The 15,043-nt window shown below is 58.1% G+C and overlaps 1 protein-coding gene across 5 annotated transcripts in view; it reads right to left on the bottom strand.

Annotated features, from left to right (window-relative positions):
* The window catches only part of AGRN (agrin), a 109,204-nt gene that overhangs the window by 52,633 nt on the left and 41,528 nt on the right, over positions 1–15,043 (bottom strand). For 4 of the 5 annotated variants that reach the window (XM_085080174.1, XM_085080175.1, XM_085080176.1 and 1 more), the window contains 5 exons: positions 10,528–10,575; positions 5,080–5,295; positions 4,206–4,430; positions 3,349–3,573; positions 2,568–2,774 (listed from right to left, as the gene is read on the bottom strand). In XM_085080174.1, coding sequence (XP_084936300.1) covers positions 2,568–2,774; positions 3,349–3,573; positions 4,206–4,430; positions 5,080–5,295; positions 10,528–10,575 — 921 coding nt within the window. Of the gene's footprint in view, positions 1–2,567; positions 2,775–3,348; positions 3,574–4,205; positions 4,431–5,079; positions 5,296–10,527; positions 10,576–12,571; positions 13,026–15,043 lie in introns of those variants that run through there. The other variant, XM_085080177.1, reaches the window with a different exon arrangement.

The raw sequence follows: 15,043 nt of genomic DNA, 5'->3' as shown, positions 1-15,043 counted from the left end.
ACGGAAGAGGAAAGAGAGAGAGAGAAAAAGGGAGGAAGAGAGGAGAGCAGAGCAGAGAGAGGCAGCGAGGAAAAGACAGATGCAACTACAGACACCTTCCTTCCTTCTTTCCTTCCCTGCTGTCCACATCAGCCTCATCCCATCCCTTCTCCCCCAGCTGCAGCACCAAAGCTGGGAAGGATTCAAAATAAGGTTTTGTTGGGCTTTGCCTCGCTGGAAAAGGCAGCAGAGCTCAGGGTTTGTTGGACAGGTGCTTGGGAGGGATTCAAACGCTGCCAGCCCCTTCCCAGCTCCATGCCTCTCCCACATTTCCATCCATCCATGGATGCTCAGAGCTCTTCCTTCCCCTCTCCTGAGCTGGTGGGGATAAAAAAAGCTGCTCACACCTCCCGGGGGTTGGGTACAGCCTGGAGCTGTCACGGGGACTCTGAAATCCCAGATTTTGGCAGGCAGAGCCCCGGTGTGGATCCATCCCACCCTTTTTTGCTCCCATCCCGCGAGGATGCAGCTCCTGGCAGCAGATGTGCGCTCGCCTGGAGGGAGGGGAGCTGGGACGGAGCTGAAATAAAGGAGGGGAGATGGAGAGGGGAATAGCAGGTGCACCAGGGCGAGATCCTGCTGCTCCTCCTGGCCTTTTTCCACACAACACGGTGGAAACGACAGCAGGGTTGGGAGAAGCAGGAATTCCCTGCTCATCCCGGGAATTCGGGAAGTTTTAGCCTCTAAAGGAGGCTAAAAACGGGGAAGGGTTGGAGGAGGCTGCAGTAAATCACCCCCTGGGATCACAGCCCTTCCCACAGGGAAAACATGGGGAATTGACTCCCAACCCTTCACCCACCAGAAATACGGAGAAAGGGATGATTAAAAATAACAGCTGTGGTTATTCCGAGTGGGATTTTGGGAGGCTGACAAACGCTTTTCCAGCAGCTGGGCCTGGCAGCCTCGGAAGCCTCCAGCAGCACAAAGCCAACAAAACACATCCCCAGCGTGGGATGCCATTCCCAAACCCTTCAGGAGGTTTAATCCAGCTGATACCTGATCAAACACCAGCTAAAAAAATCTGTGAAAAACCAACTGAACGACTTGTAACTCATCCAAATCAATCCCGTGGCTGCTTTAACCTCCTTCACTTCCCGGGTGAGAATCTTAGACCTGGACATTCCCAGCATCCTAAGGATCCAAAGCCCCATCCTATCCCATCCTCCTAGGAAAGGTCCATGGGGAAGCTTCTCCTAGAGACGAGACAAAGACACGGTGAGAGCTCCAGAGAGAGCACAGCGGGGAGAATTCATGGTGGAGAACACCTGGAGCTGAGAGGAGCAGGCAGGCATGGAGGGAGAGCATGGATGGAGCTGGAGACTGGCACTACCCTGGAATGGATGGCATGGGCTGCAGGGGATGTGGTGGGGAGGGGGAGAAACCAGCTGGACATCACAGAAACCAGCTGGACATCACAGAAACCAGCTGGACATCACAGACATTCAAACAGCACCGATTGTCCCCTGGGTCACACATCAGACAGAGACAGGAGCACAGACAGGGAGACTGCACACACCAGGGCTGCTGCAAGGACAAAAACACGGAATGAGGGACATTCCAGGCTGCTGGACACGAGACTGAGCCTGGGGTGGGCTCAGCAGGTAGCCACTTGAAGGTTTCCACATCCCACCCGGCCTGGAGGGGCTGGGAAGTGCCAGGGACAGGAGGGACCTGGATTCCTGAGGGGCAGGAGGGGAGAACATCCCTGAGGAACAGGAGAGGACCAGCATCTTTGAGGGACAGGAGGAGACCAGCATCCCCATGGGAAGGAGACACCAAAATCCCTGCAGGACAAAGGGGATCAGCATCCCTGTGGTACAATTTGGGGTCCAGCATCATCCATCTCCATGGGACAGGAGAGGACCAGCATTCCCAAGGGACAGTATCCCTCTGGGACAATTTGGGGACCAGTATCCTCATGGAGAGGGGGACCAGCATCCCCATGGGACAGTATCCCTTCAGGACAGGGGAGAGCAGCATCCCTGTGGAACAATTTGGGGACAGCACCCCCACGGGACAGAATCTCTGTAGGACAATTTTGGGACATCACCCCCATGGGACATTGTCTCTATAGGACGATTTGGGGGCCACCATCCCCATGGGAAGGGGAACCAGCACCCTCATGAGACAGTATCTCTGCAGGACGATTTGGGGACATCACCCCCATGGTACATCATCTCTGCAGGACAACTTGGGGACATCTCCCCCATGGTACATCATCCCTGCAGGACAATTTGGGGACATCACCCCCATGGTACATCATCCCTGCAGGACAATTTGGGGACATCACCCCCATGGTACATCATCCCTGCAGGACAATTTGGGGACATCACCCCCATGGTACATCATCCCTGCAGGACAATCTGGGGACCACCATCCCCATGGGAAGGGGGACCAGTACCCCCACGGTACATCATCTCTGCAGGACAACTTGGGGACATCACCCCCACAGTACACCATCCCTGCAGGACAATCTGGGGACATCCTCCCCCCAGGAAGTGCCCCAGCCCCGCGGTGCCGGCGCTCACCGCAGGGCCCGCTGTGCCTGACGGGGATGGCAGCCTGCTGGCGGCACTCGGCGCGGCGGCGCTCGCAGTCGTTGCCGTAGGTCCGGCTGTCGCGGCCGCACAGGGGCCGGAAGGCTCCGTCGCAGCTCAGGCGGTCGCAGGAGCAGCGCGCAGCCCCGCGCCGGTTCAGACACACCGCGTTGAACTTGCACTCGTCCTTGCACTTGTCTGGGGGGTGATGATTTGGGATTTAGCTTCGTGTTTTTCGTGGATCTGCAGTCCTATCATTCCCTACTGTATAAATCTGTACTCCATATAGGTGTTAAGCTAATTTCTCTCGTTTTTAGACAAAACAATTCCTCTCCAAGCCCAAAACTCAGGGACACCTCACTGTCTCAGGCCCTGAGATATGTAAACAACAGTGAATTAATTGGGGGAGCAAACTTGGAGTAATTGACTTCATTAGCTGAAGGTGTAATTGGAGGATTAACCTTGATGTGCAAATGGACAGAACTTATAAAGTATGAAAAACTCGTGATCTTATAAAGGACTTATAATGTATGAAAAACCTGTGACCTTATAAAAACCTTATAAAGTATGAAAACCCCATGACCTGCTGTCCATTTAGGGTATAGCCCTGGCTGGGCTGTAATTGCCCTAAACACACCTGAAGACCTTCAACAAATATAAATGATTTTTATTCCCTTTACCTTGCCTAATTTCATTTTAATCAAACCCCTCAAGGCATCACCACCACCCAGAGCTCTCCCGGGGACAGAGAGCAGGACAGTGAGGGACTCACCCTGCGGCTGGCACTGCCCCGAGCGCACCTTCTGGATGTCCAGCCCCCGGATGGCCCCCGAGCGCGCCATGACACACTCGTTGTCGTAGGTGACACCGTCGTCACCGCACACGGGGTCCCTCCTCGGGGGACAGCTCTCGGGCCGGGGCAGCAGCTCTGCCCGCTGTGAGCGCGGGTTCACCCGGCACACCCGGTTCAGGTCGTTCAGGATGCTCTTGCAAGGATCTGGGAAGGAAAACCGAGTGGAGAATCATCCTGATGCCTTAATAATTTTGGGGTTTTTTTTTCCTCTTCATGCATCTGTAACTTGCTGTAGTTCTGTGTGTTATCATCCACATATTATAATAATCCAATATAATAATAACATAATAATAATCCAATATAATAATAATCCAATTATTAACTTCCTGCACAACTTTCTATCAAAGTTCCACCCCAGCTGGACCCATTTCTAACCCTCCACCCCCGAGACACCCCAAACCCCAGGAACCTTGTGGCTAGCACAGGTCTTTCCCATGAGAATTTTTCTTGTGTTTTATAAACAAAGATAAAGTTTGGATGTTATTAAAAACAGTGTCTCGAGATTTGGACAGTGCAGGCCCGGGGGGAGGTTTCTGACTGACCAATCTGGGTGACCTCTGAAAAATCTATATAAGTTGGAATCAAATAATAAAAAGCTCTCTTTTCTATGCCACGCTGAGAATTCGTGTCTTTCTCTCTGCTAGCGGCTCAACAGCGACAATAATCCAATATAATAATAATCCAATTATTAACTTCCTGCACAACTTTCCATCAAAGTTCCACCCCAGCTGGACCCATTTCCACCCCCGAGACCCCCCAAACCCCAGGAGCCTCACCGCAGGGACCGTCAAACTTCTTGAAGACGTTCTCCTGCTTGTCGCAGGCGTGCTTGTTGAGGTGGCAGTGGCTGCGGTAGTCGCGGCCGTCGCTGCCGCACACGGGGCTCTCGGGGACACCGCTGCACGACGAGGGACACACGCACTTGGCCGCCTGGCCGTCCGGGGAGGGGACACAGGTGCTGCCGAAGCTGCAGGTCACCTCTGCGCAGGGGTCCTTGGAGCCTGGGGACAGCGCGGGGACAGCGTGGCGCGGGTGAGAGCATGGCACTGGTTGTGTTATCATGGAATAACCCCAATATATCCCGATATCTCCCAGTCCCATCCCTCCAAATGCCCCAAACAAGCAGCTGTGGATCATTTTCAGCTATGGATCATTTCCCACCAGCTCCAGTGGATGCTTGGAGCATGGGAATGAAGGAATCCTGAGGGGAGGGGACACAGCAGAGGCCACGTTCCCATTCCCCTCACGGAATAACCCTAATATATCCCCATATCCATCCCTCCAAATGCCCCAAACCAGCAGCAATGGACCATTTCCCATCAGCTCCAGTGGATCCTTGGAGCCTGAGGGACAAGGGGACAAGGGACAGGGGAGGGGACACAGCACAGGTGACACTCCTGTTCCTCTCATGGAATAACCCCAATATATCCCGATATCTATCCCTCCAAATGCCCCAAACCAGCAGCTATGGGTCATTTCCCACCAGCTCCAGTGGATTCTTGGAGCCTGAGGGACAAGGGGACAAGGGACAGGGGAGAGGACACAGCACAGGTGACACTCCTGCTCCCCTCACGGAATAACCCCAATATATCCCCATATCCACATCACCGCAGTGTCCCTCACCCCCTGGGGACACTGTCCCTCACTCACCGCAGGGTCCCTTGCTGATGACCTTGATCCTCCTCTGCTGGTGGCACTGGGCTCTCTCGAGCTCGCACTCGTTGCTGTAGGTGCTGTAGTCCGAGCCGCACACCGGGGCCACCACGGGGGGACACGAGCCCTTCTTGCACACGCACGACGCCTGGCCCGGCTCCGTGGGGCTGCGCTCGCACACGGCCCCGAACCCGCACAGCATGCCGCGGCAGCCTGCGGGACACAGTGACCATGGAGTGACCGCTGAGTGACCACTGAGTGACCACTGAGGGACCCCGAACCCGCACAGCATGCCGCGGCAGCCTGCGGGACACAGTGACCACTTAGTGACCATGGAGTGACCACAAACCCGCACAGCATGCCACGGCAGCCTGCGGGACACAGTGACCACTGAGTGACCATGGAGTGACCATGGAGTGACCCTGAACCCGCACAGCATGCCGCGGCAGCCTGCGGGACACAGTGACCATGGAGTGACCATGGAGTGACCATGGAGTGACCACTGAGTGAGCACTGAGTGACCCCGAACCTGCACAGCATGCCGCGGCAGCCTGCGGGACACAGTGACCATGGAGTGACCGCAGAGCGACCATGGAGTGACCATAGAGTGACCCCATAGGGACCCCAAGCCCACACAGCATGCCCAGCAGCCTGTGGGACACAGTGACCGCTGAGTGACCGTGGAGTGACCACAGCATGCCGTGGCAGCCTGCGGGACACAGTGACCGCTGAGTGACCATGGAGTGACCGCTGAGTGACCATGGAGTGACCACTGAGTGACCCCGAACCCGCACAGCATGCCCAACAGCCTGCGAGACACAGGAATTGGGGTGGAAATACAGGAATTGGGGTGGAAATACAGGAATTGGGGTGGAAATACAGGAATTGGGGTGGAAATACAGGGAGAAGGATCCTTGCCCTGTGCCCTCCGTCAGTCCCCCTGCTCCGGGCAGAGCTCCTGCAGCAGCTCCTCAACCCATCCCCATCCCCATCCCAAACCCCTCTGGGACCCCTGGAGAGGAGCAGGGAACATGGAGAGCAGCTCCATCCCCATCCCAAACCCCTCTGGAACCCCTGGAGAGGAGCAGGGAACATGGAGAGCAGCTCCATCCCCATCCCAAACCCCTCTGGAACCCCTGGAGAGGGGCAGGGATGGAGAGCAGCTCCATCCCCATCCCAAATCCCGCAGGGAACAACCGCCAGGCTCACCGGGAAGGAGCTCAGCTCCAGGAGGGATTAACCCCAAACTGCCTCGGAGCTCTCCAGGAGCTTGAGGAAACAAAGCCCCGAGCTTAAGAACGATCAGCACAAGTGGAACTGCAAAATTGCTCTTTTCCAGTGTGGGAAAAGAGGGGAAAATGTTCCTGGAGCAGTTTGGGGATTGCTGGCAGCTCCCTGCCGGGTCTGTCCGGCATTCCCAGCATCCCAGCAGCTCCTGGACACTGGGAATGGGGCAGGAGAGGAGCTCCGGTGGCCACACGGTTCCTCCCAGCCCGGATGGAGCTTCCTCCTCGGCAGGAATCGCGCCGAGGGCTGGGAGAGCCCGGAACGCTCGGAGATGAGGGGGATGTTGGGAAAACAGGAAGGCAATTCCTTCCTGCTGGAGGCAGAGCGGGCATTTGGCAGCCTGGAACAGCTCCAGATCCCCGGGAACGCGTTCCGATCGGGAAAACGCGGCTGGGAACTTAATTCCAGAGGGATTTGGGGTCAGGATGGGTGGATATTCCAGCGGGATTTGGGGTCGGGATGGGTGTTCATTCCAGCAGGATTTGGGGTCGGGATGGGCATTTGTTCCAGTGGGATTTGGGGTCAGGATGGGCAGATGTTCCAGTGGGATTTGGGGTCAGGATGGACATTCATTCTGGAGGGATTTGGGGTCGGGATGGGCAGATATTCCAGCGGGATTTGGGGTCAGGATGGGAGGGATTTGGGGTCGAGATGGGCAGATATTCCAGAGGGATTTGGGGTCGGGATGGACATTTATTCCAGCGGGATTTGGGGTCAGGATGGGAGGGATTTGGGGTCGGGATGGGCAGATATTCCAGCGGGATTTGGGGTCAGGATGGGAGGGATTTGGGGTCAGGATGGGGATTCATTCTGGAGGGATTTGGGGTCAGGATGGGCGTTCACTCCGGCCGAGCTCGCTGCCCGTTGCCATGGAGAGCAGCTCCTGTCCCCCAGCCCAGCCCTGCTCCATCAACATTCATCTCATCAGCAGCAGCGAGCAGGAGCTGCCCAATCCTGCTCCGAGGGCTGGGAGAGAGCTGGGAATCCAACCCAGCCCGGGGTGAACACCTCTGGCATCAAACACCTCCCAAAATCCAGGGGAAAACACCTCTGGCATCAAACACCTCCCAAAATCCAGGGGAAAACACGTCTGACATCAAACACCACCCAAAATCCACCCCCAGCATCGCCCAGCACCCAAAATCCATGGGAAAACACCTCTGACATCAACCAGCACCCAAAATCCATCTCCCATCCCTGGGTGAGCACCTCTGGCATCAAACACAACCCAAAATCCAGGGGAAAACACCTCTGGCATTGACCAGCACCCAAAATCCATCTCCCATCCCTGGGTGAACACCTCCAGCATTGACCACAACCCAAAATCCATCTCTCATCCCTGGGTGAACACCTCTGACATCAACCACCACTCAAAATCCAGGGGAAAACACCTCTGACATCGACCAGCATCCAAAATCCATCTCTCGTCCCTGGGTGAACACCTCTGGCATCAAACACCTCCCAAAATCCAGGGGAAAACACCTCTGACATCGACCACAACCCAAAATCCACAGGAAAACACCTCTGACATCAACCACAACCCAAAATCATCACCAGCTGTGCCAGGAAAAGCTCAGATCCATGGGATTGTGCAGCACAAAGCTTCCCCCAGGCAGCTTTCCTGGAGCTCTGCTCCATCCAAGTCCCCAAATCCTGATTTTTTTCACCCATTTCGTGCCCTGTCCCTGCTGGGGAAAATCCAGGAAAATCCACCTGGGAGGTCTGAACACACAGAGAGCCCAAAACTCCTCCCAGAGCCAGAGCCAGGGAGAGAGAGGGAGGGAAAGGGCTGGAAAATCCACCTGGGAGGGAGGTCTGGACCTGCTGCTGCACCCCAACACTCACAGAGAGACCCTAAAAATCACCTCAGAGTGACAAAAACTGGGATTTGCTCAGGGAGGGAGGGAAAGGGCTGGAAAATCCACCTGGGAGGGAGGTCTGGACCTGCTGCCTGCACCCCAACTCTCACAGAGAGACCCCAAAAACCTCCTCAGAGTGACAAAAACTGGGATTTCATGGAGGAAAATCCACCTGGGAGGTTGGGATCTGCTGGCTTCCCACCTGCCTGGAGAGACCCCACAGAACTCAAGGCGAACAGCCAGGTACAGAGAGCTCACCTTGAGCAGGGAGGGAAGTGATTTCCCGTGTCCCCTGAGGTGTGACAAAGCTCTCCTGCCACGCTCTGATGCTCCAAACCCCTCCTGGATTTGGAATTCCAGCATCACCCGTGGCTTTGGGAATGGTTGGGATCCACTCAGGATGAGCAAACCAAGGCAGCCAAGGATGCCCAAACCACATCCCAAACCCATCCTGGCGACGAACAGAACAGCAAAAACCATCCCCATCCCCTGGCAGGGATCCTCTCCCCGCGTTTTTTGCCCCAAAACCACCTCCTGAACCCAAAAAAACCCCTCCACACTCACAATCTGAGCTTTGGCAGAGCCCCAAAAGTGGTAATTTTCCATCTCCCGTGGGGGGATCAGGGATTTTTGGGAGTCTGGCAGCTGGCTGGGCTGGGCTGTTAGTATTTTGGAGCCCTGAGCAAGGAGTTCCACCTACGTGGGTTTTTATTTTTCGCTCGAGATGCCTTCTTCTGGGCCAATTATAGATTAATCACATTGCCATCTCGCATCCGTTGCTCCCCCGCCTCCTTCCCCACCCCCGGCAGAGGAGGTGAAAAAAAAGAGAAAAAAAAAAAAAGATTTAAAAAAAAAGGCAAAACCCAGTTCTGAATTGGCTGCTGTGTTCTTATCTGTGCACGTGGAGGTGGGGAGGGAGAGGCTGCTGGTGAAAACAGGGAATTTTGAGCCTGGATTTCGGGGGGAACAAAGCTCCAGGGATGGTTTTATCTCAGCCTGGGCTTGCCTGCCCTGCGTGCAGCAGCCTCCTGGAGCTGCTGGCTGATAAGAGCCTGGTGGGAAAAAAACCAAAGTTTCTCCTCTGTGAAAGCAGGTTTGAGGGATTCCAGAGGGAAGGTGGGAGAGGCAATCCAGGGGGAAGGGTGGCTGAGGGGAAATGGAAGGGAATTCAGGGAATGACCATTTCCAGCCTTTCCCCAGTTCCAGGGAATGACTATTTCCAGCTTTTCCCCACCTCCAGGGAATTCCTATTTCCAGCTTTTCTCCAGTTCCAGGGAATGAACCTTTCCAGACCTTCCTCACTTCCAAAAAATGACAATTTCCAGCTTTTCCCCAGTTCCAGGGAATAACCATTTCCAGCCTTTCCTCACTTTCCCTGGAGAAAAAGGGTGAGAAGGACATCTGTCCTCCCTCCTGACCCAGGGAATGACCCTTCCCAGCCTTTCCCCATTCCCAGCCTTTCCCCATTTCCAGGGAATGACCATTTCCAGCCCTTCCCCACTTCCAGGAAATGACCATTTCCAGCCTTTCTCCATTTCCAAGGAATAACCTTTCTAGACCTTGCCCACTTCCAGGAAATTACAATTTCCAGCCCTTCTTTATTTCCAGGGAATGACCATTTCCAGCCTTTCCCCATTTCCAGGAAATGACAATTTCCAGCCTTTCTTTACTTCCAGGGAATGACCATTTCCAGCCTTTCCCCATTTCCAGCTTTTCCCCATTTCCAGGGAATGACCCTTTCTAGCTTTTCTCCATTTCCAGGAAATGACCCTTTCCAGCCTTCCCCACTTCCAGGGAATGGCCATTTCCAGCCTTTCTCTACTTCCAGGGAATGACCATTTCCAGCCTTTTCCCACTTCCAAAAAATGACCATTTCCAGCCTTTTCCCACTTCCAAAAAATGACCATTTCCAGCTTTTCCCCATTTCCAGGGAATGACCTTTTCCAGCCCTTCCCCACTTCAAGGAAATGACAATTTCCAGCCTTTCTCCATTTCCAGGGAATGACCCTTCCCAGCTTTTCCCCATTTCCAGGGAATGACCCTTTCCAGCTTTTCCCCACTCCCAGCCAGGAATTCCCTGGAGGCAGGGGGAGCACAGAGGGAGCACAGAGGGAGCACAGAGGGATCACTGCCCTCCCTGCTGCCCCCGGGGCTGCTCGGGGAGCTTCAGGAACAGCTCAGTGGGTCAGCAGATTTCCCCCGAGGGAAGCAGGAGAGGCTCCAGCTGTCCCCACAGCCCCGAGGGAGGCAGGGGACACTCCAGCTGTCCCCACAGCCCCCGGGGCAGCTCTGCACTCACCATCTCGCGGCGTCGGCGGCGTCTGAGTGAAGTAGCTGTTGGGTTTGTCTGCAAGGAAACGAAAAACACGAAGATGTCACAAGGCGCAGTCCCACCTTGTCCTCCCCCCAGCTCTCTGCCCGCGGCTTTTGGGATGGTTTTCCCCCTCCCAAGTGTCCTTGAGGAGGTCCTGGAGCCAGGAGGGAGCGGCAGGAGGAGCCAGGGTTGCTAAATCTGGATTTGGAACTCAGATATCGATGGAGCATCTCTGGTGTGGGAGGTGGGAGCAGCAGCTCCCGGGGCTGGGATTTGCCTCAGCCTGTCCTGTTCCATCTCCTGGGGGCTGTGGGGCCAAATCCTGCTGCTGTCACCCCAAACACACACCTGGCCGTGCGCTCAGGAGGAGAACAGGGCAGGAATGTTCTAAAAATTGGGAGAAAGGGGCAGCAGGAGGTGAAAGCTGCCGTGGGTGTGAGCACAGATCCCAAAGCAAGGCCTCACCGCCGGGTTTGGGGAGCCCTGACTGAGCCGAGCTCCATCAGCCTCCAAAATCCCTCTCATCCTGGCAGGAAAAACCCAAAATCCAGCCCTGAGCTGGGCTCTGCGATGTGCCCAGAGCACCTCACTGCTCTCCATCGCTCTTCAGGCTCTTCAGAGCCATCCGTGGGTTTGATTCCCAACCATTCCAGCGTTTTTTCCCAACCATTCCAGCGTTTTTTCCCAACCCCACCTCGCCCTGGAAGCAGCACATCCCAAAGCCGGGCTGGAGGGTTTGCCTGCTCTCTGTAGGTTTTCCCCAGAGCAGATGTTTGGCATTCCCAGCGCCAGGGAGGGAAAAGGCAGCCCTGGACGATGGAATATTCCTGGATGGATATCCCTGGATGGTGGAATATTCCAGGAGTCGGGAAGGGGAGCAGCTGGAGGAGGAGGAGGTAACAGAGCCAGATGGGAATACCTGGGTGCTTCCCCACCCAAGGGTGGGATCTGCTCAGCTGCACCAGGGATCTGATTAACCATAGCCAGACCTCAGGGAAAAACCCATTTTTTTGTGCAAATCACCAATTTTGGTGATTGCTGAGAGCAGGGATCCTGGGGCAGCCCGGGGCACACATCCCCCACTCATTTTTGGGGCTCCAAGCTCCAGCAGTTTGCTGGCAATGAGGAAGCAGCAGAATTCCTCAGCCTGGGCAGCAATTCCAGGAGCTCATTTCGCCCCTCACCTCCCACCAGCCCTGCCCAAATCCCCCCATCCCGCTGGATCAGCACCCCAGAGCCCCCCAGATCCGGGAATGGGATCGGTGGGTGCAGCAGGAGGTGGGAGCCGAGCTGGCCCACGCAGTGCCACCCCACAGCTCTGCCCCGCGCCTGGGAAAAGTGGGGCAGGGCTGCGCGGACACACGGCACCTCCCGGCATTGTCCCCAGGAGCTGCGGGGACATCCGAGCTGGCACCTCCCGGGATTATCCCCCGGAACTCCAGGAGAAGCCGAGCTGGCACCTCCCGGGATTGTCCCCAAGAGCTCCGGGAGCATCCGAGATGGCAGCACTGGCATTGTCCCCAGGCCAGCCAGGAGCTCCTGGAGAAACCGAGCTGGGATTGTCCCTAGGCAAGCCAGGAGCTCCAGGAGCATCCGAGCTGGCACCTCCCAGGATTGTCCCCAAGAGGTCCGGGAGAAGCCGAGCTGGCACCTCCCAGGATTGTCCCCATGAGCTCCAGGAGCTCGGGGAGAAGCCGAGCTGGTACCTCCCGGCATTGTCCCCAGGAGAGCCAGGAGCTCGGGGACAAGCCGAGCTGGCACCTCCCGGGATTGTCCCCAGGAGAGCCAGGAGCTCCGGGAGCAGCCGAACCGGCACCTCCCGGGATTGTCCCCATGAGCTCCGGGGGAAACCGAGCTGGCACCTCCCGGGATTGTCCCCAGGAGCTCCGGGAGCATCCGAGCTAGCATCTCCCGGTATTGTCCCCAGGAGCTCGGGCCAAGCCGCTCCGGCAGCCCCGGCATCCCGAGCACCTCCCTCCCCGATCCCTCGGCGGCTCGCCCGATCCCTCGGCAGTGCTGAACAACGTACAGTTATTGAGGAAGAGCAGCACGGCGAAGCCCAGCGTGGAGGTGGCCAGCAGGATGAGGCAGATGTTGCAGGGGATCATGAAGTAGCGCACCACCAGGGACACCTTGTGCTGGTACAGCCGGTCCCTCTCCAGGGCTCCCGGCGCCATGGGGTACTGGCACGCTGTCATGCTCGGTGGCACAGCCCGCCCGCCGGCCCCGGCCCAGCGACAGTCGCCACGAGGCTCACATGGATCCCTTTCCCCCCTGCCGGTGGTTTAAGTTTTCCCGGAGGTTCCCATCTCCAGCGCGGGGCGGGCTGGGGGCACCGTCAGGAGTTTGTCCCCTGCGGTGCCATGGCAGAGGGGTGGCCGCGGGGACAGCTCCGGGCCAGCTCCGGAGGGACTCAGCGGTGTCCTGGTCCTGCCCGGAAGATGACAATCCACGCCGCGGGGACAGCTCCGGGCCAGCTCCGGAGGGACTCAGCGGTGTCCTGGTCCTGCCCGGAAGATGACAATCCACGCCTCGGGGACAGATCCCAGCCCGCTCTGGAGGGACTCAGCGGTGTCCTGGTCGCGCCCAGAAGGTGACAATCCACACCTCGGGGACAGCTCCGGGAGACAGAGCTCAGCGGTGCCCTGGTTATGCTCAGAAGGTGACAATCCACACCTCGGGGACAGCTCCCAGTCCGCTCTGGAGGGATTCAGCAGTGCCCTGGTCCTGCCCAGGTGACAATCCACGCCTGTCCGCGGGAAAAAAAGCCACAATTCCGGCGCCGAGAGCTCCGATTCCCTGGCTGAGCCCAGCGGGACAAGGACGAGCCGCTGCTGGGTGGCGATGGGAATGTCACGGCAGCGACACGCTCCCGGGAGCGGCGCTGGGACAGCGACAGCGACAGCACAGGACCCTCTCAGGCTCGGCAATATCCGAATCCTCCGGGATATCCTCTCAGATCCACGCTCCAGCAACACGGAGCTTCCCCCGGTGACCAGCGGCTCCTCCGGGACGCAACCCAAAATTCCGCGAGAAGCCCAAAATTCCGGGAGCAGCCCAAAATTCCGGGAGAATCCCCAAATTCCGGCAGAATCCCCAAATTCCGGGAGCAGCCCAAGGATGCCGGGAGCAGCCCCAGGTGCAGCTCAGTCGCGCCGCGCTCCAGCCGAAGGCAGCCTCTCCCTCTCCGCCTCCAGAGCTGCTCTCAGAGCTCCATCCCCGCTCCGCCCGAGCTCCGCGCCGCCTCGCCGTCCCTGCCCAGCCGAGCCCAGCGCCGCCTCTCCAGCACCTCCCCAAGCCTCCGGCCAGCGGGCAGCGGCCCTGCTCGCCCCCCTGGGCACGGCCACCGTCCCCGGAGGGGGCCAGCTGGGCGCCTCACGCCGCTGGGACATGCCACTCCTTGCCGGCGCGGTGGCAGCTCCGCGCCGAGCCCGGCATGGAGCGATGGCAGCGGCCGCCCTGCCCGCCCGGCTGGCTGGCTGGGTGGAGGAGAGGGTGGATCCTTAATCCCGGTGCGCTCCGTCCGCCCCGAGGCCGCGCAGCATCAGACAACGGAGCGGCGGCGCGGAGCGAGCCCGGGAGCGCCCGCCCCACGGCCCGGAGCCTCCCCCCGTCCCTCCGTCCCTCCCTCCGCCCGCCCCTCGGCTCGACCCCGGCGAGGGGGAGGCGAACTGAGCCCCTCCGAGCGCTCGGCGGCCAACAAAGGGGAGCGGGGGCGCAGGGGCGCGGCGCGCACAAAGAGCGGGGGGCGGCGGGGGTCGCGCAGGAGCCGCGCCCTCGGGTGGGCAGCGCGGGGGGACGCGGGGACAGCGCTGACCCCCCGGGAGGGGCCGGGAAGGGTGGGAGGGGTGGGCGCGGAGCTCCCGCCGGCCGCTCGAGGCGTCGGGAGGAGGAGGGAGAGCGGCACGGCTCGCCCGGCGGCGGCCCCGAGAGACCCCCGGGGAGAACGGGAGAGCTCCGCGGTGGGGTTTGGATGGACGCCGATCGGGGAGGGGCACGGAGCTGCACGGACGGGGGCAAATCCCCCAAAACCAGCCGGGAAAACGGAGCAGATTCCCCAAAACTAGCCGGGAAAAGGAGCAGATTCTCCAAACCCAGCCGGGAAAAAGGAGCAGATCTTTCAAAACCGGCCGGGAAAAAGGAGCAGATCCTCCAAAACCAGCCGGGAATAGGGAGCAGATCCCCCAAAACCCAAACGGGAAAACAGAGCAGATCCCCCAAAACCAGCCGGGAAAAAGGAGCAAATCCCCAAAACCAGCCGGGAAAACGGAGCAGATCCCCCAAAACCAGCCGGGAAATAGGAGCAGATCCCCTAAAACCAGCCGGGAAATAGGAGCAGATCCCCTAAAACCAGCCGGGAAATAGGAGCAAATCCCCTAAAACCAGCCGGGAGAAAGGAGCAAATCCCCCAAAACCCAAACGGAAAAAAGGAGCAAATCCCCTAAAACCAGCCGGGAGAAAGGAGCAAATCCCCCAAAACCCAAACGGAAAAAAGGAGCAA

Source organism: Lichenostomus cassidix, chromosome 21, assembly GCF_008360975.1.
Source record: "Lichenostomus cassidix isolate B80296 chromosome 21, HeHo_3.0, whole genome shotgun sequence".
NCBI lineage: Eukaryota > Metazoa > Chordata > Aves > Passeriformes > Meliphagidae > Lichenostomus > Lichenostomus cassidix.
Note: the sequence above shows the minus strand (reverse complement) of the source record. Positions and strands in the feature narration are given on the sequence as shown.